At 37.9% G+C, this 25,425-nt stretch overlaps 1 protein-coding gene across 1 annotated transcript in view; it reads right to left on the bottom strand.

Moving 5' to 3' along the window:
- Nucleotides 1-549: 549 nt before the first annotated feature.
- LOC106482900 (neurexin-3-beta) overlaps nt 550-25,425 on the bottom strand; it is a 374,181-nt gene continuing 349,305 nt past the window's right edge. The window contains exon 8 of the mRNA XM_013940616.2: nt 550-3,463. Within this exon, the coding sequence (XP_013796070.1) occupies nt 3,162-3,463 (302 nt within the window). The 3' untranslated portion in view covers nt 550-3,161. The remainder of the gene's footprint in view (nt 3,464-25,425) is intronic.

Below are 25,425 nucleotides of genomic sequence, written 5' to 3'. Positions count from 1 at the left end.
AAGGATCTGGACCTAGATAGAGCCTTCTCTTGACATTCAAATGCCTGTGTTTTTCTTTCAAAAGCTGAGTAAGGTTTGCTTCTTTTTCTTTGGAAACAGGGTCATTGAAAGAGGCAAGTTGATAACCTGTTTAACACAACAGGTTAATGGTAAAAGCATTTAATCATGCAGTCAGGGTCCTGTCTTTTACCTGAGGTCACTGAAACCCATATTCCAAAAAACTGCTCTATTGCCCACTGAAGTGGGGGGAGGAGGAAGGGACTGCAGTAGTCAGAGGCAGACCCGCACTCAGGTTGAATTTATGTTCCTGTGAAGAAAAGAATTAAAGATGCACTGGACTAAAGAAAGAATACAAACATAAACATGATTCTGTACTAGTGGTTAGACACTCACCTGGGATGGGGAAATACCTGCTTCAGAAACTACTTTTCACCTTTAAAAAGTTGGAATATCCCTTAAGCCTTGTAAATAAAAACCCAGCAACATCCAGGGCTTTGGGAAGAACATTTTATTGCTAAGCATATCTTTAAACAAAAGGCAAATAAGAAAAAGAATCAAAAAGGAAGAAGAAAAAGAAAGGGGGGAAAAAAAGTAGTAACATCACAATAACTCAAATAAAAATTCTTAAGGATGTCCATAAAACAACAGGGATATGGTAGAAGCCCACATACAGAAATGCACGTTCCCCAAAACTGTCCAATAGAAACTTACACAAAAAAAGGAAAGTTCTTTTTTTCCCTTAACTTAAAAAAGGAAAGCAAAAAGGAAAGGAAGAAAGAAAGAAAGCAGGAAATCATTTCACAAGACTCCAAGACTCCAAGAACAGCAATCTTTTACAGACATCAAGATATAATTAACTTTATATAGTTTCGGCCAGTTAAATCATCTAAAATCGTGCTTTCATACCTTTTAAAACCTGTCTTTTTTTTAGTATAAAAAATAAAAAAGGAAAAGAAAAGCTCAAACTCACACGCACGCACACGCACCACACACGCGTACACAAACACACACTCAAAATTTCTGTTAACAGGAAAGCATCTTCTCTAAATGTTTGAGAAGGCTCCTTTTTTGAATTTAAGTTCCCATGTGCGTGTGTGTATTTGATGACACTTCTTCAAAGTCAAATATTCATGCGACTTATAAACACCAGCAAGAGTAGATTTCTAAACCTAAACAGCTGATTAGTTTTCATCTGTATACAGAAAAAGTGTACATTTCTGATATTCCAGAGTTCTCAATCCACCTCATTTTTGTTGTTTTCCTCTCTGTATCTCTCTCCCTTCTTTGCTTTTTTGCACATTATAGGCATGGCCATCAAACCACCTGGCTATTGTACTGTACAGTAAGATAATTATTTTCATGATAACTGGGAAAATGTGGAAACCAAACAACCAAATTAAATAAGTTAAATAAAAACAAAAGAAGTTCCCAGTTTAACCATAAAACAGTATATACATCATCAGGGTATCCATATAGAAATTATACTAGCAAAAAAAGTAGTAAAATACGTAAACAAAATTTCAGAATTTGTAATTTTTTTTGACACAGGTAACTGTGACAAAGCTAAAACACACACGCTTTCACATTTTAAGGTTTGTTTTTGTTGTTTGTTTCTTTTTACTTTGTTCTTCCTGAACATTCTCATTCCATGTCAAGACCATAACAGAATTTCTGTTCCAGTCATCCCATCAAACATACCATGATAAATATATCTGTGTGTATATATATATATATATAATAATATTATTAAATTCCTTTTACTTTATTATTTTTGTGTGTCACAGCAGCTTTATTTTCTTTCATATAAAAGAGAAGGAAAAGGTAGATTAGGGCAAATGAAAAGACAGAGATGGTCTGAAATGCCAAGCTACAAAATTAAAATATTACACATGAAAACAGTATGTCAAAAAAAAACTATGTATTTTTCATTTTGCATTCTTTTACAAGTGTTTAGCTCATCTGACGTTTATGGGTCTTGTCACAAGTTGAACTCCAATGGTGTCTTTCTGATCTCTTTATTAAACTGATTCATTATTATTTTTTGCATGCATTGCAATCAGTCACAGAACCAGAACCCAGAGAAAGGCTCCTTTATTTTTGCATGGTATATTCAGCTCAGAATGGTGAACCATTTTTTTTAAGCATTCTTTTTTAAGTCTTCAAATCCCCTTAAGTTTGGCTGTGCTAATGCATACTAAGTGATATTCTCAAATAAAGCCAATGACCCTTATCAGAATAGACCCAAACCCCTCTATTCTTCAGTTCAATTGCAAATACTGGAGCCAGATCCAAGGGGACCAGCTTTCCATGATAATTTTCTTCATCATCACCCATCACACACTTTCACTGTGTTGTTAGCAAACAACTTACTGTAAGACGACGGATTCTAGAGACAACACAACCAGATATGCAGAGTAAACACCATGGGTAGCTTTTGAGTTCATATATGGCAATAGTCTCTCTTTATTTATTATGGATTTTTTTCCCGAGATTTCTTCTCAGTTCATGTCCAGGTTCACTCTCCCCCCCAAATACCATTCCTTTCTACCCTACCCTCCCACGCCCAAAAGTAAACATAACCAAAAAAAAAAAAGCCAACCCAAGAAACCAAACCAAACCAAACCAAAACCCAACAGTCTCCAAAATCATTTATTCCCCTCCTCCAATCTCGAAAAATTCTATGTATGCTGGACAAGGCCAGATCAGTTTGTTCAGTATTTTTTGTTGTTTATAGTGTTTGTATTTTTTTCTTTTTCCTGCCTTTTTTTTTTTAATAAGTAAACTGAAAAATTATCGATACAGTCAGGAATCACGAACATTGTTAAAGACTCACTTGGAGATATGAAACAAGTAAGCCATGAAGTCTTCTACCTTTGCAGAAAGTTCAGCGGAGGAGGAGATTTGGAGACGTCCAAGTCCGCTAACAGGGTAGAGTTGTACGCGCCATCTCCAGAACGCTAAGTGTGCTTTATAATACATTAGGGTAGAGTTTGCTGACTTCAAGCGATGACTGAGATATTAACAGTCACTGCTGAAATTTTTTTTCCCAGTACTTTTTCCCACAAATGATATCTCCCAATCTCGTTCGCTGTAATGGTTCTGATATTTCAATTAAATCTCATTAAGTATTTATATATTTATAAATAAATAAGTATTCTTTTTTACACATAATACTCTTTGTCTTTGTTTTTCTGTTTCTTGTGGCCACTCTTTGAGCTCTGCTGCTTCTCCTTCACAAGCGTGCCGTTGCTCTGGGCCGAGTTGCTGATGTAGTTCCGCGTCTCGTCCACCTGATAGGACCCTTCGTCCCTGTTCCTGTACTTGTACATGGCGTACAGGAGGATGAGGATGCAGAGGGCGGCAGCAGCCACAATGCCGACGACCATCCCCGTTGTGCTGCTCGACTCGCGGACCACCTCTGAGGCCCCCGGAACCCGTCTGATTCCCGGCTCCGTGGGGTTTGCTGTGGGCACATTACGGAACATGGGGGAAGTGATTAGCGGGCTCTTCAGCTTTGTGCTGTCTAGCTCATAGGCAGTGGGCAACGGAAGCAAGACTATGTCAGGCTGGGGTTTGAGCTCACGGTTATTCATTTTGCCGGCTGGCAATTTGGGCACCATCCCAGTCGAGGACGAAGCTGTGGAGCGGATCAGCTCAGGGGACAAAGACGTGGTAGTAGTCCTACCAGTTTCGGAGACTTTGTTAGGTCTAAAGTCCTTGGATTCCCACTTGGGTGCGTGTGCTTTGTAGCCACCTTCGAAGATTGAAGTGGAAAGACTCTTATCTGTTACCAAGGAGAAGGTGGTGTAAAAATCTTCATCATCAGTAGGGGGTAGGTTAGAGTCAAAGGTTTCCCCTGAGCCATACCCAGATATCACCAAGCCATCATCATCACAACCATCGCTGCCTTGGTCCGACAAGCAAGGTAACCCCGCCTCAGAGGTCATGGACAGGGAATCTTTGGTGGTCTCAATAATGGTGAGGAGGGGGAGAAAGGTAGGGGGAAGTGTAATGAAAGGTGCACGAGTAGCAATAGGAGGGATATCTAAAGGGTCTTCTACAAGTAGAGGGATAACTAATTCACCTCCTGGGATGGAAAAGAGAGAGAGAAAAAAAAAGAATATTAGTATGCTTTAATGGCACTGCATCATTTTCAACTCACTTAGCTCAAGGGCAGTACATGGTTTGAGTATTATGTAAAAGCGTCAGGGATCCAGATTTCCTGTCATAACTACACTACCAACATACTTTCCTGGGGTTTCCCTTCACTGTTCCCTCCCATCCTGCTTTTGATATTATGGTAAACTGCATGTTCCATTTCCTCCCTCTTTTAACCTAGGCTGGGTACATACAGTGAAAAACTGTGAAATTTTGGGGACCCAAAGTTTTTGATTTTGAAGATACTCTCAAGTGACTCAGAGGACATTGATTTTTGGCAGTGACCTTTCTTAAGCAACTGGTTACAAGACTGTTTAACTGAATTGCTTCAAACCTTCATACAGCAATGTTCTCTTAGATGGGTTTTACTGCTTATCTTACCAGTTTTTCCTGGTACTTTTCCTGGTGCTTCTTTTCATTTAAGAAAATGTTGGTATTTCTTCTCTGCCATTCAAGTCTGCTTTCCTTCTGCAGCAATTCCTATGATGTCCTTTCCCATTCCGTCTTTTCTTCTTGATTGTTGCCCATTTTTTAAACTGTGGGAAGGCTCATGAAAGTGAGGGATGGAATAACAACCAATACTCACTGGGGTCCACAAAGGTACACACCTTTACTCAAAACTTTTTCAGGTCTTTTTAATCTTTACCACCCTGTTCTACACTGGACATGCCCCTTTCCTTTCACCTTCTTGGGCTAATAATGCCCTATCAACTTAATCTTCAGTTCTTCTTTTCTTTTGCTGTTATTTGATTAAAAATTGTGATAGACTGTGTTGCTGTTGATGATAAAACTAAATAAGGACTCTGATGACCCAAATTAGTGCTTGAGCCCAGGACTGTACTGCAGATGTTGCTTTCACACCTACTGTCATTTCTTGATATGCAGATAGCTATAGAAGCATAATGAATTACTTTAATCTATGTTTGGACTGTATAGTCTTCTGCTGACATACACGTTGCAGACACTTCTTTAAAGGCAAGCTGTGTTGCTTTTGAAAGTTTTCATGTAAATTTTCTCTTGGGTCATTTTTCTTTGGTTAGCCACTTAAGCTAGCTGATTTAAATACAAACTGAAGGCTTTATCTTACACCATGTGTCTCCAGGTCTATAGGAAGAGAGTGCAGCTCAGTTCAAGATATTTCTAATGCATGGGAAATTTTGATTTATACTTTATGTTGCTTAAGGAAAGAGAGGCAAAAGGAATTTTAGCTTCTAAGTACATAATTCTAGCTTTGACTTATGTATTAATAATTGCCAGCGAAGAGTCTGACATTGTAGTGACTGCTGAAGGTGTCAGGGTCAAAACTCTGCTTTCTCTGATCTACACTATATATTACAGGCACTCATTTCTCACTGAATACTCCCAATAATGCCCATGGGACTTTTATAAAGAATATGCCTCTAAAATCATAATCTCATGCTAAATGTATTTAGAGAGCAATACATTTGTACAAAATACATATTGAGGATAGCAATGCACTGGGATACAGAAAAGGTACTTAACAGTTTGATTAAATCTGGACAGCTAAACTAGCAGTATTGCTTATTCTTATCCTTGATGAGAAACTGAGTGATGACACAGTTTAATCATTTGAAATGGTCAGCTTTAACTCAGAGGTATCAGGCTAGAAATTAGGCCAAAATAAGGAATGTGGCACTTCACAGAGTCTCTTAACATACTTTCATGTAAAGTTATCTGTGAGGTAAGATACAAAGGACCAATCTGAATATGCTGCTTAGTTTTCTGAAATTTCTCAGCATGTTTATACCACTTCTGATACTGAACAAAGGAAGAAAAAAACATGTAAAATAATGCCAATCTCTTCAAATTACATATCTTCAATAAAAGTATGGAAAAAGCAAAAAGCTGTAGTGTGCCAGACAGCTACATGGCATTTTGTATTTGAATGTCTAAGCTGTTTTCTGTGAAATGTAGAAACAGGAACATGTAAGGTGATTTAGATATGTCCCAAAGTCCTATCCATGTACGACATCCATAATCTATGCAAACAGGCGGTTTCAGAATAAACTTGCAGTGTGCCTCAGAGAGGACGATCACCTGTAAGTCTGGAAAAAATGAATAAAATAATAGAATTTTGGTGTATATGAAATCAAATTGCATGACTGTGGAATCTAAGTCCCAGAAAGTACGCAATAGACAGCGTCCCTTTAAGTGACTTTTTCAGATCAGTGTTTTGCTGTTAAACAATCACATTAATTTGTGATTTTAACACACCATCTGTAAAACCCAATTGGAGTACTAAAGTTTGGCATTTTTTAATTGCTTATCTAAAGCTTTGAAGTTCCTTTGTTATTAAAATCTATTATATTAGCACATGGCTTCAGTATGCAGTTGATCTGCTAAACACTGGGCAATATTCTGGGCAGTTTTCTTCCAAAGAGTAATTTTTGGGGTCCAGTTTATTATTAATTTCCTAGATTTGACTTCAAGGAATTGTAAATGTCTTGCATCTACTATGAAGATCTTTTTTTAGCCCCACTTTCCATTTGCAAGCTAACTTGCTTTACACCAGTTAGTCTTTCAACAGTTTTTGTTGCTGTTCATGACATGAGTCAATGATCAAAACTACTGCAATGACTATAAAACGATCATGGCCTTCCTGAAACATCAAGAAAAGCTGATGGAGTTGCCAGGTAAGTGAGACTTCACATAAGTGGTGGAGAGCAGTTTGGAGCTCTGATTCCAGTAGGTCTGCTGGATGGAAGACAGTAGGACAGAACCAGAAATGAGTTTTACGAAGCCTTAATCTCTCTTATGTGAGAAGGGAAGTAACTTTCATACCAGCAAGGTTCCATTAACTTTGATTTCCCATACAATTATTTAATCTAATCTCTAGTTTTATTCCAGTGTCCAATGATCCACAACATGTTTGCCTGTACACTGAAGAAATAAAGAAGCTGTTAAAGGTCCTTCCTTGGGAATCATGTCTCTATCAAGGAATTCATTTGTTACACTTACTTAAGACAATGTATCTTGTGGGAGCAACAGAGAGATGGGGGTAAGGGTGGCAATGATGCTAGGTTTTTTTGGGTTTTGTCTGTCTGCAACGGAAGAAGCCATGAGACTGAGAAAAAAGCTGTGTGGGGGAAGGTAACTCAGAAAAAAGTACTCTAAATATCAAGTCTGACTTCTGTTTTATTGGTATGTTAGGCATCTATGCAAAACTCACAGCAAGCTAGAAGCTGTACATCTAATAAGATGTATGCACAATTAATACTTCTTGGGGTACATGATTTATAAAGGGAGTTATAACACCCTTTAAAATGGCATGATAAAAATGCCACTCAGTCTAAAAGAAATGTGTTATTTAAGGACTACAGAGAATGTAAATTCTGAAAAGCTCCCAGGAAGGTGAGAAACATGATCACAGACATCTATGGAGAGAAGCAAGTGCAAATTTTCATATAATATCTGGCAAAGAACTCTGTTCCTGGTACTACATTTCTACTCATAAGAGACACAAGAGGGAGTCTGATGACAGGCAGATGATAAAGTGGGGGGGATCCATCTTCCACAAAATGACAGCAGAGACACCAGGAGCTGCCCAGAGCCAGCTGTCCTTTGATGGAGAAGTCTCTTGCCCACATCCCCAAGCTGTTTTTAAATGTAAGCGCTGAAAGATTTTAAAAGGCAAAGTGCCACTTAGTTGCCCAGTTTGTTCTTATGGGGGAATTGGACTCCGAAAGGTCCGCTGTGAAGGCAAGTTCTTTGAAGATCTGGATATTCAGTAACAAAACTAAAAGCAGTCCTGGAAAAACCTTACATGATAATTTGGAAGGGAATTGCATTTCAGGAAAGTTTTATGTTTGCATTTTCCTATCTGAAGTTTTGATTTTCTAACAGTGTCTCCAATTTTTAATCATGAAATTAACTCTTTGCAGACTTGAAAAAAACTTACAGCTTTTATTTCCAAACTTTCATGCTTAAAACAAAATGACATGCCCATCACCCAGACTGGGCCTTGGCTTCGAAATATATGTTCCTACTAGGCTTTAATTCTGTTTGTGGATGGTATGGATTGTTTCCTGGTAGCAAAAGGGCTTTTCCTTCTTTTTTTCTTTTTTCTGTTGGCTGTTGAGCACCAGTTATCAGTGTTCACTGGTAGGCTCTGAGTTCAGGATTGCTTTAGAAATCCAAAGATATCACAAGGATTTTCCAGATTTATTTTTCACCTACTCCTTACTTTCTTTCCCAAGCAGGGAATGGATGTTTCCAAGGAAGAAATATGTTTATCTCTTAAAGGCTTCAGTTGCCAGCACAATGCCAAAGAATTACATGTAAGGGAAACAGATAAAATGGTTTCTTCCACAGTGATATGGATGCAAAATTAGCATCCCATCACCAGTATAATTGCAAAAAATTACTGCACAACAAACAGGAAGCAGCACTGAGAGAACTGAGGTCTGTGAGGTGGGAAACCCTAAACTAAGCACCCAGTGCTCTGCTTGGCCTTCTCATTCCTTGAAACAAACACTGTGTGTATATTCCTTAAAAGTTAGCCTTTTAAATCGAGCACATATACTTTTTTCACAGGGCTGTGCTTTTCTTTAAACTACCAAGGTCATTGGGGATATAAAAGGTCTACTTTAGCCTTGAAGCTGCCCTGCTTTTTGCTTTATGAGTGTATTTATAGATATATAATTCATACCTCTGGGGCTGATCTCCAGTAAGAGTTCTCTACCACTGGAAAAGACAGAATGTTAAAAATTTAATAGAAGCCTTATGAACTGTGAGGATGTTGTGGGTGAGTCATGAATGCTGAGGGCACCAAAAAAAGGAAAAAAGAAAAGAAAAACTGCAGTGTCCGCCAGCTTTCATTTTTATAGTCAAGGCTACCTCACTGGAGTCTCAGGCGTCAGAAAGACACAGGACAAAAGGTGAACCAAAATGAAGCCTGAAAGATTCATCTTCTCACAATGACCAGAAGAGACACACTCATATAATCTCTCTCTTCTCCAGATGCAGTTGAAGAGCTTTCAAATGCCATCCAAAAAGCCTGCACAACACATCCACTTTGCAGGTATTTGAAACTTCACATCTAAAGTTTCTCATCACATCTTATTCTTATGCTCGCTCTGAAGCTTGACTCCACTTTCAATATGAAATAGCTGCCACAGAAGATATTTCCTTACCTTTTTTTCCCTGTCCGTATCAATGCAACATCAGTGCCAAGAACTTCTCATTAAATGACTGGGTTCATAAATTTCAGTCTAATGGTGTTTTAGTTAATTCTCCTTTGAGTCCACTAAGGATGAGGAGGGGAAAGTATTCAGAACAAAGTCCCTGGTCACAGGAAAGATGATGCTAACATGAAACCTAGGAGATGAACATTCTTAATATTTTCTCCTCTCTGCAGTCTAATTTAATTGAAATTGACAGTCAGTAATAGAGAGGAAAACATCATTTCCACAATGGAATACTACAACTTTTCATCTCAAATAACTCCCTTTCCTTTCAGAGACCATACTGTCCTCAAAGCATTAGATAGAACTGTACTTCTTGTGGTGGAGTCTGGTTGGTGTGGTGGTTGAAAAGTCCCCCAAACTACATTAAAAGACATTGGTTACTGCAGTGCTTCCTAATCCATGGTTCATGAGCAACAGAAAGGTATGGAGTTCAAGAGAGAGGTCATGAATCCCATGTTAATGTTGGAATGTGTTTCATTGCTGCAAATTCTTGGTCATCTTTGTGCAAACAGTCTCAGTCCCAGCAGTGAAACAGATACTAGTACTTTCCATCAAGGACCTGACATTGTGTTTTCAGGCAGGATTCCAGAGCAAAAATGAGTATTCCAGCATCCAGATACTGAGCTGCTCTGAACCAAATGAAACATGCTCTCTCCCATCACTATTTTAAACTCTCATGATTAATCATGGTAATGACAGCTTTGTATCCAGCACAATTATTTGTTCCGTTTTCAGCATCAGTTGTTCAAGGGACTTGACAGTTGAACCTAAGATACCTCTTAAGTACTTTGCACAGCATTGCCATGCAGGGATGCTGAAATCATACGTCTTTATAAGGAAGTACAGCTTTTTATTACTTCCACCAAAAGCTCATTGTCATTTAAAGGAATTAATCCAAACCTCCTTTGGAACAAAGGGAATTTTAGAAGTCTGGGACACAGGCTTTAGTAGGAAAGTGCCTGTCAAATGTAGCATTTCTGGAAGGTAGTAGCAAGGCTGATACTGGTCATAGTACGATGGGTTTGTTTACCTGGTAAGAGTACACTTGAGAGTATCATTTTGACTGTGACATCAGGCACATAATCAACAATTAAGAAAACACTTCCATTGAAATAAAGAAGGAATAATGTAGAGCTGCAGTAAGAAGACCCTGGGAGCTACCATTATATTAAAGGAGTCTCACTGGTTTTTAGTTGCAATGAACTCTGCAACACCAGGCTACGTACAACTTAAGTAGCACGAAATAAAGTAGCATTATTGGGGTTCTTCTAGGGAAAGAGAAAGGGGGAAACAAAGCCATAGAGAAGGACTGATAAGAACAGGAGCAAAGTACTACAGGCTCCTTCACCCCCTCCTAGGCAGAATACAATTTGGTAATCAGCAATACACAAAGAGCACATAACATCAAATGCAAACTTATTCAGAAAATAAATAAAAGAATTTATGCAATTTTCCAAAAACAAAACCATACATTAGAAAATAAAAGTGCCGCAGAAACAAGGTCAGAAAAAGAAAAGGAAAAACATAACAAGTCATTCACTTTATCAGCAAAAGAAAGATTAAAACCCAAGAAAACTGAAAAAAATGCAGGAAATGAAAAATATCATTCCTTTTTAACAAAAAAGTAATCAAAAATATAAAAAAATATTTAGCAAGCATACCACATTGATTTCATAACAGTCAACTTACATCAACAAATTGCCCGCATGTTTTTTGGCATGAAAGGAAAAATTTACAAAAGAAAGTTGTGTAAGAATGCTCTTAGACAAGTAGCATTGCCACATTCTTGTAACTTGTTTTTTTTTTGTTGTTGTTTCTTAAAAACTTTTTTAGCAAAATGTTTATTATTTCTTTTTAAATATAATTGTTTTACAACAAAGGGCGATACAGGGAGGCAACAACACATACATCCACACCACATAACATGAAAAGAAAAAAATCTTGCACTTAACAAATTCAAACTTGTTTTTTTTCTGCTGTTTTTGGTTGTAATTCTTTTATCTTATTGAAAGTTGTTAGCATATTACAGTTGAAAAATCCTGTACATTTTATAGAATTTACTTTTGCTTGTTTGCATATCTACATATATAATGTTTTTTGAAAAGCAAGGTTTGTTGCTTTTTTGCCTTTTTGGTCAATTTGATATATTTTTTTTAAACATTTTCTTTTTTTCTATAATTTTTGTGTGTGTGTGTGTTTTAAGGAATGGATGACTGCACATAAAATTTTAACAATGCTAAAGAAGGGGGTGGTGGGGGGAACTTATGGGAAGAAAAAATGCCTAGGGTGGATGGAGTGGGAGTGTAAAAATCTATGAGTGTACTACACAGGAGATGAAGATGATGGGAGTGAATGTGTAAGTCAGTTGCCATGTCCATGTAAGGGCGGTACGGAGTGATCTAGCAGCATTAGAGCTTCTGGCTGTAAGGAAGGGATGGGCAATATACAAAAACAAATGAGCATATTCATGCCCATCAACAAAAAGAAAGAACAGAACTCTAACATTGACAATCTCACAAACCCTAAGCTGCAACTTCTTCAACATGCAAGTTACAAAAAATTAAGAATTATAGTATTAATATTTACATTTTCATTAAAGGTTCTCAAATTATAAAAACAGTTAAAAACTTTTTCCCTACTAAAAATAGCAGTAAAAATACATAAACTAATAATAATAATCAGAGAGTAAAACAAAAAAACAAGGAAACTATTTTATGCATTGGAATCAGAACAACTTCATCTGTAGCTACCCACAGCCTCCGTATTCTGAGAATCATCTTCTCTGAAGTCCACCAAATTGATATCAGTATTCTCAGTAATTTGAGACAATTATTTCTTGAGCACATCAAATCACTGTTTTGAATGTAATGACTGTGCTGGCACACCCCTTCCCCACTCTCAAATTAGATTTATATTATGCATATATATTATTTATATATGCTTTTATATTCAGATTCTCTGGAGAATCTCAAAAGTACAGCTGTGGGATTCTGCCAGTGAAGTAGTTCCTTATTTAAAGAGGAAAGTAGGGGGAAAAATTGCAGAAAACAATTCATAACTCTCTTGTTTTGTTTGTTTTTTTCATTATTAGATTGGAACAAACCAAATCTAAGATAGAAATTCAACCACTGAAAAGAAATACATCAAAATATAGCTATGTAGAGATATACTAAAAAAAAAAGCAAAAATGAAAAAAAGCACTTTATTCCCAGTAAGAAGGGAGAAAAGAAGAATTGTGGGGTTTCAAAATTTTATTTTTAAAGAAAAAAGTATTCCACACACTTTCAAAGATGAACGAATCAGATGCACACATTGAAAAGGAACAGACAAAGCAGTCTAGGAACACTTTCATCATTTGGATAGTTTTTTCTTATGGATTGAATTCTCTTTCCTTCCCTCCCTCTTCCATTTAAATTCATTTTTGATTTTTGGCCAAAAACCCCACCACCCTCCAATGTTGCTTTTTTTTTTAATAGATCTTTTTTTTCATTACTTCTTTTTAAAATAAACATGGAGAGGAAAAAAAAACTGGATGTACGTCATAAATAGACATAGAAAAAGATAGAAGAAATTGGCTGAGATCGACAAATGGGTTATATAATAGCTTAATTTTACTGTAGGATGTTAATAATAATGCATGCTTAAAGTAAGTTGCATTTAGGGAAAGTAGAAAAACAGAAGAGCAAGCAAGGGCTGGGGAGGGCAGGCGGGAGGGCCGGGAGGAGCGGGGAGAGGTTGGAGTTGTCCCATGCCTGTCCCGCGAGGGCAAAGCACATTCCAAAAGGCTCGGAGCATTTCTGAGAGGAGGCTGGCAGGGAAAAAGGGTGAGGAGAAATCATAACATATACTAGGAAAGACTTGTTGCCCTCACTATGATCTCCTCTTTGGAGCAAACACATAAAACTCAAGATTCTCGTCCTTATGTAATTCTCTAGGCTATACTCAAAACGAGTGGCATTTATTTTTGTCCCTAGTCAGACTGGGTTTATTCCTGTAAATACTGATCAGCTTGAGTGAAGGGTGAAGAATTAATTCTTACAAACACACTCTACTTAAAAGTAACGATTAGTACCAAGGAGCCTATGCTGGAAATATTGCTCCAGTGCATGTTTAGTCACAATGGCAAGCTGTTATTCACACATGCAGTCAAATATGATCACTGCTGGGAGCTCACTGCTGCCAAGAGGCTATCAGAATCCAGGCCATCTGAATTACTTATTGAGGAAAGCATCAGCCTGGCAGTAAGTGTCAGAGGAACAGACCTGCCATTGGTTTAAGTGACAACTTAAAGTAGTAAACAATACAGCTAGTAGCATCTGGTACTAGGGCATATGATTTTTTTGTAGGCAAAACCCCCACTATTACCATTTAGACTGAGAGACTAGTTCCTGCTGTTATGAAAGGGTTTACAGTTCAAGAAGACTTTACTAATCAATTCTATCCAAGTCTTACTAAAACTGCATCCCAAACACTGTAACTCCTAGAGCAGTCCTGGGCCTCACATACGCTATCTGTATTTTTCTTGTATAAAGCCCAACGTCCCAACCTCAGAATCCAGGAAGGAATTCAGGGCCCCAGCAAAAGAAACAGTTCTGTCAGATGTTTTAGGAAAGAAGAAAAATATAAACCTGTGGACCCTGCCCATGAGGAATCTCTCCTGAAGGAGTGGGGAAAAGGAGGTTGTACACACTGCATGTATCCTAGTTTTCCACCAGGAATACCAACAAGACCACTCCAAAACCAATCTTCAAGGTTGTGGTATCATCAGTCAATAGAAGTGGGTGACTAACTCAACCTTGAGTTTCTGGAAACAACAGGAAGAACCCACCCTATAGACACAGCTAGTGATACTTTGGTATAAACATGATAATAACGAACAAGCAGGATGTTTTGGTGCTTCTTAGTATGAGAGGCAATAGTACCTCTAAACACACTGAGAAATCAGTATTAATTCTGGAGAATGTTAAATAAGCATAAATAACACATAAACAGCCCAGTTTATTCTTAGATGGATTCCTGAGAAGTGGTCAATTCTGGTAGAGCTAGTCAACAGTAGAGGAGTTATAAGAAGACTCTGACTTCTACTTCGGAAGTGCTGAGGTAGTGCCAACTACCAGCACAGTGCATCTATAGCTGAAATGTCTTATGCCTCTGCTGCAAGGCTGCAATGGAACGATATACTATATTTCTATGAAAAATATGTTCAGAAGGGAAGAGGTTCAAACAAAGAAGAAGAAACCTGGTCACGGTAATCTCCGGGATAGAACATGCAGGTTAATGGGAGTGAAATGTTATTCTACATAGGATATTTGGGGGATTCATTTGTGGATCAGAAAAGACTGGCTATGACTAGAAAAAAAAGACAGAAGTGAGGCCTTTGCAGACTTCAGTTGGGGATTTTTATTTGGTAAGTTTTCAAGGCTATCGTCCCTTGCCACCACTCCCTACCTGGATTCTCAGCATCTGGTTTAACTGTACTTCAGGAGTTTCACAATGAGGCATTTAAGCTTTGAATTTAACCAGTATTTGTCATGACTTGCAGCTGGATTTTCAGAGGAGTGAAATATTCCTCTTCAGCACATTAGGATTCAGTACCTTCTCTTTGATGCAAAACAGACTCTACAAGGCATGGGGCCTGGTTGCCAACTGTGCAATCTAAGTTAGGCCACTTAAGTAAATACTTATGCTCTATTTGATGATAAATACCTAACTCATTGCATGAGGGCCTGGAAAAGCCTTTTAGTGCCTGAAAGATCAAAAGAGCTAAAGACCCACTACAGGAGCCAGAGAAACTTACAGAGATGACAAGATTTTGAAAAGGAAATCTGCACGTTAGCATCACAATAGGAATTGAAGGGTGCTAAAAAATTTTTTTTTTTACTTGTTCAATTCATAGGTGCTTGAAAAGAAGCAGAGTTCTTTGGAAAATCTGGGTCTAGCAATTTTTGCTGAGCGTAAGGAAATCCTCACCTAAAGCATTTAGAAAAATATAGCATTTAGTAGCCAAAAGTACATGTCCTAATTTGAAAACTGGATCCCAAATATTTCCACATGCAGCTACATAGACAATATTTTGCGACTAAACGTGTAGCAAGCTATTCCTTAGAAAAGCAAAGATTTTAAAAATGTACCATTGCTGCCTTCTTTTTTTTATTTTCAAAAAACTACAAAGTAGGTAGAAGGAGTGGGAATATGGGCCTCTATACTATCAAGACTTACAAGCTAATTGCCTGAAGGATCAAGCAAAGATGGTCAAATTTTTCAAAACTGATGATTATCAAATGAAAATATTTAAATATTTCCCTATTTAAAAAAGAAGACATTTTTGCAAAAAGTCCCTTATTTAACAGCTTTCATTACACAGTTGCGTTTTCTCATTTTTTGTTTTCAAGTTGCATTTTAAAATGCTGTTGGCAAAGGTAATTCATTAATCTGTGTATGCTAAAGAGCAATATTATAGATCACATATCAGGAATTAGGGCTACGATACTGTCACTAAGTCTATCTTAACCTCTAGAGTTGCAGTGTCTTCTACCACTCTAGTCCTCAGGCTCCATCAAACTGACAGTTTATGTTTTTCCTAACACATTGAACCCCACAATATTTGAGTTCTGTGCACTGCAACACAACTTTATCAATATATCTCATTATTAACCAGCTGCCAGTGCCAGCTGGTTCTTCTAGCCTGTTTGTCCGGAAAAACAGTTGATGCACTTCAAATGCCCAGGATTCCCTGCTGGCCTAATCATGGATCCCTCCTTATTGGGATTTTTTTTTTATTCACAGTAATTGCAAAACAAGGATGACACCAGGAATATTTTTTTTTGTACTCTGACCCAAATAGAATGGTACCCAAGATTTCCAGCGCTAAAAGGGAACATGCATTTCACCATTGCATAATTCAAGCTTTCAAACTGCTGCTACCTCTATAAGTTTACTTCATTTATCAGGCAGCACCTTTTTAGGGTCATTTAGAGCCATATATCCATTCTGAGTTGGACAAGGATGCTAATGACACATACTTCTAAGTAGATGGTATTGTCAAAAATATCAGTGAAAAGAAACAAATAAGAGAACTTCCCACAAACTCAAAAATGTTCATTTTTCTGTAAAAAGCTTAGCTACAAAATAGAGGAAAAGGCATAGCTAGCTATGTATCTGCTTTTAGCTTCGAGATTGTCTGCAGCAATTTTTCCTCTGGCTAGAATACTTTGGTACCAGGAGTATATGTTAAATAGATGAGGGGAAAAAGAAGTCCCCTGCAAAACATCCACTCTAGACATGTGTCTGTATACCATTTCCCAATTTCCTATGAGTTCTCCATAAAAGAAATATGTACACAAACACAGTCTAAAAGACACTTGGTTCTCTCTCTCCCCCAAACTAGCTAAGTGCACTCTCTAGCTGTTTAAAAGTTTGTGAAATACCTCTTCCTAATGTAAACACTAGAAATGCTGGATCCATTATACTGTATCAAATTAAGGATCTAATTAGCCTAGTATCTTGTCACTGGCAGAAGCAATAATGAGTAGTGAAGAACGCAAAACCAAGGAATGAATAGTGTTCCTTATATATACCATATACCTATGTTCTGGCAGTCACCCTGTTTAGGTATTTCCTGGGTTGAAGGTTACAGTGAAGACTGTAAAAGTTACTGATTATGTATCCAGTTTTTAAGACTTCTCACATGCTCACTGGAAGTCTAGCAAGAAACCCTTCTAGGACCTCTAGTTGCAGTGTCACTTTTTTGACTATCCATAATTCAGACCTTGACTAAAAAAACATTCCTGTGATTCCCGTCTGCTACCTCTACTAATTTAAACTGTAACACAAAGAGTGCTGGATTAGCTGGTCCACCACAAAACATAGAGAAATAGGAATTACCTAAGAAGAGGAATTAGTTATATCATTCCCCTCTCGCCACATGTTTGTACTGGCAAAAAACTCCCTCATTCTGTGAGGGTGACAGAGCACTGGAACAGGTTGCCCAGAGAGGTTGTGGAGTCTCCTTCTCTGGAGATATTCAAAACCTGCCTGGATGCGATCCTGTGCAACGTGCTCTAGGTGACCCTGCTTGAGCAGGGGGTTGGACTAGATGATCTCCAGAGGTCTCTTCCAACCTCAACCATTCTGTGATTCTGTGATTCTAGACCTATGAGCCCGTGGGCATGTGTGAAGCTACAGAAGTAAGAAAGGTAACACATAGTAAGTGTCTACCCAAGCACCACTGACAATGTCCCACATGCCGTCCTGTCCTGTTTGTGTGCAAGAGTTAATTAAAGGGGCTTTCTTACAATAAAGAGTATTGTAGAAAACTATCAAATATGAAAGCACATTTACAGCTATCAGAAGCTAAGGAAATCATAGGGTTAAACTGCCAGAGTCCTATGAGGTGAAAAATTCTTCAGCTTATTATCTTTTCGTATTACTCTGAACCAAAGAGCATTTTGATGATTCCAGTGCTAAGCAGCCCCTGCAGTACAGCTGGCCTGAAAGCTTTCTTCCCATGCGTCTCCACTCAACATGCTCTGTCTCCCAGGGGACGATCTGATGCTTTTTTGAAACACTGAAGACTGACATTTGTAGTCAGCCCAGCTAAGTTTTTTTATGTGAAACTAAACTTCTTTAATCATAAAAGTTAGTTACATGGGAAGAATTCACTCTGAATCCCAAAGAATTTTGCAACCACAAACCAGATCCTCATACTAACAAACTCAGTAGCAAAACTCCATCCAATAATTTGAGTGGAAGCAGGAATAGATTACTGTCTTTGGTCTAAATCCATACAGCAAATGTTTCCTCTGTATTTATGGTATACTAAACAGAGCTTTAAAGGCATCCTAGTGTCCCTTTCTTTCCTTAGTGCGTACTGGCATAAGAACATTCCCTTAACTGCAGATAAATTGTAACCACATTAAGATCTAGATAGTTCATGAATGTCATTTTGTAGCTAACCCTAGTGTTTACTACACATTATCCTCTGTGGGAGTTGTGCAAGCAAGTTTACTGACGCATAGCATTTATTCCTATGACTCTATTTGTATATAATTACTTAAAAACATATCTTCCTTTCAGATTCTTTAACATGGAGTCAATTCCATTGAACTTCAGAAGTAAACAGGAACCATACTCAGAGCAGTATTTTTAATCTCTTGGATGCTAGGCTACACTTTCCATTTATGTTGAAAGATCCTATGAAGTAGTTTAATTCATCCCTCAGCTAGTGTAGCCTTTGTTACATTCTCAAAGTCTTCAGCCAGTCCAGCTGTAAGTGACTCAGTGGATGGAAAGTCCTCCCTTTCCTTGTGAGAGGCGGATCCAAAACATAGTAGTTTACTATTAAAAGGTTTCTCTTACAAACAACTTAAACTTCTCTTTGCATGGTAAAGCTGTAGTGATCCTAGCTCCGCCCTACATATCCCCTTTTCTTTCTGTATTTCCTACTCCTCTAACAGACACAAGTCAGTGCTGGGAAGAACCAGCATTTGCAGCTTGTATCCAGAGACTGCTCAAGTGTTTTTATCTTGGTGCTGTAAACAAAACAAAGCAAAACCAAACAGACAAAAACGCTATCCACTTCTTGGATGGTTGAGTAACCCAGGATCATCCCAGGCATTGCTATCTCTCTGGAGGACATTCAAGATCTAGAGCATGCCACTTTATAAGTCCTCTTGGTGATGCAGCTGCAGTTCACTCTTGAGGATACGTGGGAAACAGTATTACTACAGACCTTTAACAAGGTTATACACTGGACTAAGGAAGGTCAAAGAAATTTTTTTTACAAGCTGTAGAAGAAAAGAGGAACACAAATGAATGAGGAAAAGTTGGACTATACACAGATGGTGACCAATTCCGACTAAAAACAGTGTACAATTTCATTGGAAAAGACACCAATCCAAATATTGCAATAATTAAGAAGAAACATCAAACCAGATGTCCCATTCAGCATGGTGAGCAACAGCCCCAATAAAATGTAAAGTGAAGAGAATTTACAGTTTGATGGTTGGGAAGAACTTGTCCCAGAAGGCTTTGAACAAGATTCATTCACTTGTGCCCTCAAAACTAAACTCATTTTTTTCGTAAATCCATAATACTGAAAAGGGCATAATAAGTTTCTGCATATTCTCTTCTACTGAGTTTGAGCTCACCCATTCCTACTGCAACTGGTGTGCAGGAAAGTTGCCCAAGACTGCCTGCATTTTTCAGTATTTTAAAACCTTCAAAGGGAAATGAAAAACTCATAATTTCAATTTTTACCTTCATGGTTTGAAGGGATTTAAATGAGGTAATCCTGGATAGCTAAATTGCCCTCCCTATTCATTGACAGAGAAAACAGGCTGAGGGTTAGGATGGTAAGAACATACTAAAAGCCAGATCCCATTTTCTTCATTTCTGTGTTTAGTCTAGTGACTATGTTTGTTCTCTCTTTTTGGTTAGTTGTTTACAGGTGAGAATAATGTATTAATTGTTAAGATTTCTGATTCACTTGACTAATGGCTATATTATCTCCATGGCAGTATTTACTCTCCAGACAAGAATTTCACATTGCAACCAATAGTTCTTAGTTTTGAAATTTCTGTTTGTTACTTTGCTACTGAGAAAACTGAATAAAGGAAAAATTTTCAATAGAAAACACAAAAAATCCCCCTAGATCCCCTGCAAATGTGTGTGTGTAGTATATTCCATGGTATATGTAGGACCACATTTCCCATCTCTTCAGTGTATTTCTATTTAGGAGGAATAACAAAAACAAGCACCAGTTTTAGTTCTGATCTCATGAACGCATGATTTAAACTGACATGCTCAGGAGCTAAATCAGCTCCTTCTGTACAAATACCTCACTTCACCAGTAGCATAGCATAGTCATATGGAGGTCTTTGTTCCCCAAAGACAAATGTTTATGGCTGAATACTATAAATAAACCTAAAAACCATATTTGCGTAAGTTGAGAATGCCTGTCATGTAACTGTATTTGTGCGTGTGCAATCTGCTAATTGCTGATTTTGTGTATAAATGCAAGGCATTTGGTGCAATGATTGGTGCAATCATTTTACTTCCCTGCCTCCTTCCCCTGAAAATCGTTTCTATTCACTAGTATAAATCCAGAAAAAGACCTTTGTATAAACATTTCAAATTACTCTTAATTCCACCAATGTAAAAGTAGGAATTAAAGTTCAATTTATGATACTCACACAATGCTATTAGTGCCTTATCTATTCACCTAACGGCCATCATTGCATTTTTCCTGAAAATATAGAAATACCGTCATTTTCTAGCTGAGGAATGGAAGGGCTGAAAGGCCAGGTGACCTGCTCAAAGTCATATAGAAAATCTGTGGTAAATCAGGGACTCATATGCACATCTTGCAAATGAAGGACTATCCAGTGGCTCATCCTTGCTCATAATGTCACTTATCTTTGTTTTTCAGATGTCAAAGTATGTTTTTTCTGCTGTGAATTAACTTGGGGTAATGCTACTCCCCTATCAAGACAGAAAGAAAACAAGCTAAAAAAAAGGTAGTTTCCATAATGGAAGTTTTATCTTGAAAGTGAAAAATGTTTCTGTGCAATTAACTAGGCTGGACAAAACCCTGAAGCATGAGGAGAAAAAACCCAAGTGTTAGTTGCTGCAGTTAAAATGAATTAGACAGGAGTTAATAGAAATTTTTTATCTGTAATTTTTGTCATGCCACAAGAAGTCATTGGGGCTGCAGAACTGAGGATAAGTCCGTCAATCTCCTCCACAGTCTAGCACAAGTCAAGCTACTCCTCATAAATTAATAGGAGCATTGCCTCATAGCCATGCAGAAACGGCTAGGTCAACTTTGCTATCAGCAAACTGAGCTAATGTGGGGTACACTAAGTCTTCGTAAAATACCTGGTTATCTGCAGAGGAAAAATATTACGTTACTGTTACTGATGAGAATATCACTGCCAAGCCAGCATGCAGACTGCTGACAGGTTCTACCAAATTACCACTTGGGAAGCAGTAGAAAAGTCTAGTTAAGTACCTAGATATTGAGTAAACAGAAATAAATACAACCACAATTCTTCCTTCAAGAAAAAAGGGGAGGGTCCCAGCCTTTTGACCAAGATGTTAGGTGTTGTTCTCTCCCAACCGTGCAGAGAACGTAAGATGTTCTTTCTTTTTGATTGTATTAAACATTGCAATGTTTAAAAACAGCAGAATTCCCTTGGGACCTCAAGCAAAGGTGTTTGGAGACAGAGCAGCAATGATAATCAGTCTGTGCTTTGAAGTCAGTTCTCCTACTAGGCAGCACTTGTAACTGCATCACAAATACAATGGAGCCAACTAATGTATGAACTATCCAGCTCTGAAACACTGCAGGGGAGCACTTTGTATAGGAGCTTTCAACATGTGAGCTAGTTCTGTCTATCATTTGGAAAAGACAAGAGGGGATATTACTGTGATTCAGGCATTTTGGGATGGATTTTTGGCAGGCCTTTTTGTTTGTTTTTATGGGCAAGTTTAATACTCGTTGGGAAGTGCATGAGCATAATGAGAGGGGGTCGTTTTTTGCAAATTTCCTTTTGAGAGTTTGGGATTACAGTGGTGAAAGGCTGCTGCAAGCAAGTTTGAATCTTCTTTTTCAACACAACGAATGACTGGAATAAACTCTACAGTGATTCAGAAGCCAAAGCTTTAAGCTGTTTATCAGAAGTTGCGTTATAGCAAGAAAGTGGCTGGGAAGGGTATTTGCTTTGTTTGCACAACAGATTGGATGAGAAGAGAAACATGCCATTGCAAAAGTTAACCTTATTTAAAATTGATAATAATGATGATACTAGGGCATATTTCAGAAGCACAGGTAAAGGGAGTATGTCCATGAATAAAGCTGAGAAGCTGGGCAGTTCTGTTCTCATCTTAAAATTTTTTTAACGATTAGAACAAAACCTCTGGATGACTGGCTTTGACTAATTCTGTTACTTATTGGTAAGCCAGGTGGTCTTGGCATGAACTCTCACTTATCTTCACACCATGAAAAAATAAAGTATATCCCACTATTGCAAATATTTAATTGCTTTCATTGTTAAAGGGGTTGGGGATGCGCTAACTTTCAAAATACATGGTTTTTTTTTTTAAATACAGTAGTTAATGTTCATAGGACCAGTGCAGGTCAGATTATTGCTGAATCACTATTTAAACAGAGATATATATACATACACTTTAACCTGTTTTCCATGTGGTTGCGTACTGCATTACTTGAAATATTTACATGTAAATTTTAGGGTCATTGTTAGAGAATCAGCTAAAAGAAGACTTTCCATAACTATGAACTGTTATGTCTGTGCTTCATGTTTTGGTAATTCACAGGAGTATAACAAACATGAATACCTGCAAAATGAAAGTTGACTGCAGACCAAGCCTAATAGGATGGAATGTTAATTAACAGAAACTAAAAAAAGCCTTATCACATTAGGCTTTCCTCTGCAAGGAAGTAGGATGTAATATGGTTAGATTTTAATAGGAAAGTATTACTTTCTCATAGACTCTAATTTCCTTCATCTATTGGAACTACAAAATTTTCTCAAACTTTTTTTTTCCCCACTGATGAATTCATTATTCCTTTTCATATTCTTATGCCAGTTGATGATCTTAAGCACAATCAACACAGAGATGGAACTGGAAATGTTAAGTTAAAATAAAAAAACATTTCATTTAGGTAATTCTGCTATTGGCAAAACCTGCAGCTTTAAACTTTGAGAGTGAATTAAAAAGATGTTCACATTCTAACCTTACTGCCCTGATGCTTACTGGCATACTGGGGTATCTGATGACTCTTTGTGAACAGCCCCGTTTAGTTAGGGAGAAGAAAACTCCCACAAGTTAATGAGGAAAGACTGATTACAAACACTTGGCCCTGTCTGGGTCCTTCCTCAGCTTTTGCAAAAGGACACCGAACATGGAAAGGCACATGGATCAACATTATGCTGGAGAAGGTCAGTAAGATTTGCTTTTTATTCCCAGTGCCTAAACATGCATGCTAGTCTTAAATGGTAATTTAAGTGTCTAATACAAAGCAGCTTCTCTTCATAACCTGCCAGGCATTGAGTTATCTGTCAAAATGGAAACAGGCAAGAAGACAAAATTATCAACTGCTTGATTTCTTCTACATGTTAACAGGCACATGCAAAAGACACTCTCCTTCTTAACTACTAATTATTTCAAGTGCACCACTCTTGAATATGTGAATGCCCCATGTTTTCAGAAGCTGGTCTTTGGCTTGTTTATTAGCTAATGCATCCATACTTATTTACAGGGAACTCTAACAGTGAGTTGCCACGTTATAGCTTCATCTCAATTTCATGTTATTATCATATTTCACTGTCAGCTCAGTAGTGGCAACCTCAACTGCAGAATAAGGAGAAAAGTAAGTGGCAATTTATCCATACAGGTACAAAGAAAGGGAGGAATTCAGCACAGAAGTGCTAAGCTTTGGAGTAAGATAATACCTGTGTGTCCTCTATATTCACAGCAAGGGCCTCAGAGTGTGTGGGGTTAACTGGAAAAACATTGCCTCAACTTCACCTTTCTCTTAGAAAAAACATATTCTGCTTTCAAAACTGTGCCATGGGGTTCCATGCTTCTCATGGCTCAGTGAATGCATTTCCAACTTAGAAGACATCTGTTCTATTTCCAGCTTAAAAGATATTCTTCATAACAGCTCTCTGTCAGTTCAGTCTGGGATCTGAGAGTCAAGTTCAAGTCTCCTGTCATCACCACTCACAAGGAAAGATCCTGCAGGTCAAACTATGCCCTCAGTGACCTTGGAGCTACTCTATTGCCTTCAGTGGTTTTAGAAAAATGAGACTGACTGAACTTGTAAATTAGATTTTAGCATACGACTCCAGAGAAGAAGGGAGAAGCAGAACCAGGATTCCAGCTCCACTTCCAGAGCTACATGGGCTCTGCAGGCACAGACAGGATACAAAGCTATTAAAGTCAGTGGCTTGGACGCTAAAAACAAACACAGATATCAGTGAGAATGAGGAAACACGCATATCAGTGAGGATGAGGAATGACTTTTTACAAGGTTCCTTTGCAGAGGAACCTCATCTACAGCACTCAAGTATATCTATGGGTAGAATTGTTTCCTTTGCTTTAACAAATAGGATTTTCATATTAAAAAAATCGCATTACTCAGAAACATTTTCTCTCCCTTATCAGTGCAATTTTTCTTTTAACCTCAGCAGTAATTTGTCCTCCTCTGATGGCAACTGGTATGTGCCCTGCAAAATCCTTCTCTCCACGCATCTCTCAAACTTCTCTCTCTCCTGAAGGACTTGCACCACAGTAATCATTTTACCAGTCAAAGTAGCCTGGAGAAGACTCCTCTCAGAGAGTATGAGTGCCATTCCCAAAACAGCACACAGGAATTACCTGACACACAGCCTAAAGACAATGCTTACTGCTGCTTCAACACTCTCCCACCCTACTCACACAGGAGGAAACAGATCATTTCCCACACAACTTTAAGCAGCAAGAAAAAGGGAAATCTGCCTCAGCAGTCTGTGGAATAATTTTAGAGTAGAAATGGGTCTGGGTTACCAATATTCCCATATAGAAAGAGGCAAATGAGTGTTGTTAATTCTGTTACTGCCCTTGTGCTAGCAGAGATTCTGATCCAACTCCTCCAAAGTCAACAGAAACGCTTCTCAAAGATCAGTTTGTTAGTGAGTCACCTACGGAAACATCCTTCTAACCTGATTTCAATATTCACAAAGTGCAGACAGCAGTATCCAACCCCCTTACTCAAGGTCCATAAAGCTGCTTTTTAATATCTGCAAAGCATTTGCAAAGTCTGAGACAAAAGATGCTACTGAAGTGCTAATAGGACATTACTGGTTGAACAGGGTATGTGACATATAGAGCTGGATGTTCTGTCAAATGAGACCAGAAAGATCCAGAACATTATCAGAATGCAGAAATAAAAATTGAAGTGGCAATGGCTTGCTTTAAAGACAGAATATATTCTCCAAACACAAGCAGGCTTCATCCTTGCTCTCTCCAAGCATATTAATGTGCAGAGTACAGATGC

Source organism: Apteryx mantelli, chromosome 4 (assembly GCF_036417845.1).
Source record: "Apteryx mantelli isolate bAptMan1 chromosome 4, bAptMan1.hap1, whole genome shotgun sequence".
NCBI lineage: Eukaryota > Metazoa > Chordata > Aves > Apterygiformes > Apterygidae > Apteryx > Apteryx mantelli.
This window is presented reverse-complemented; position numbering and strand designations above follow the sequence as displayed.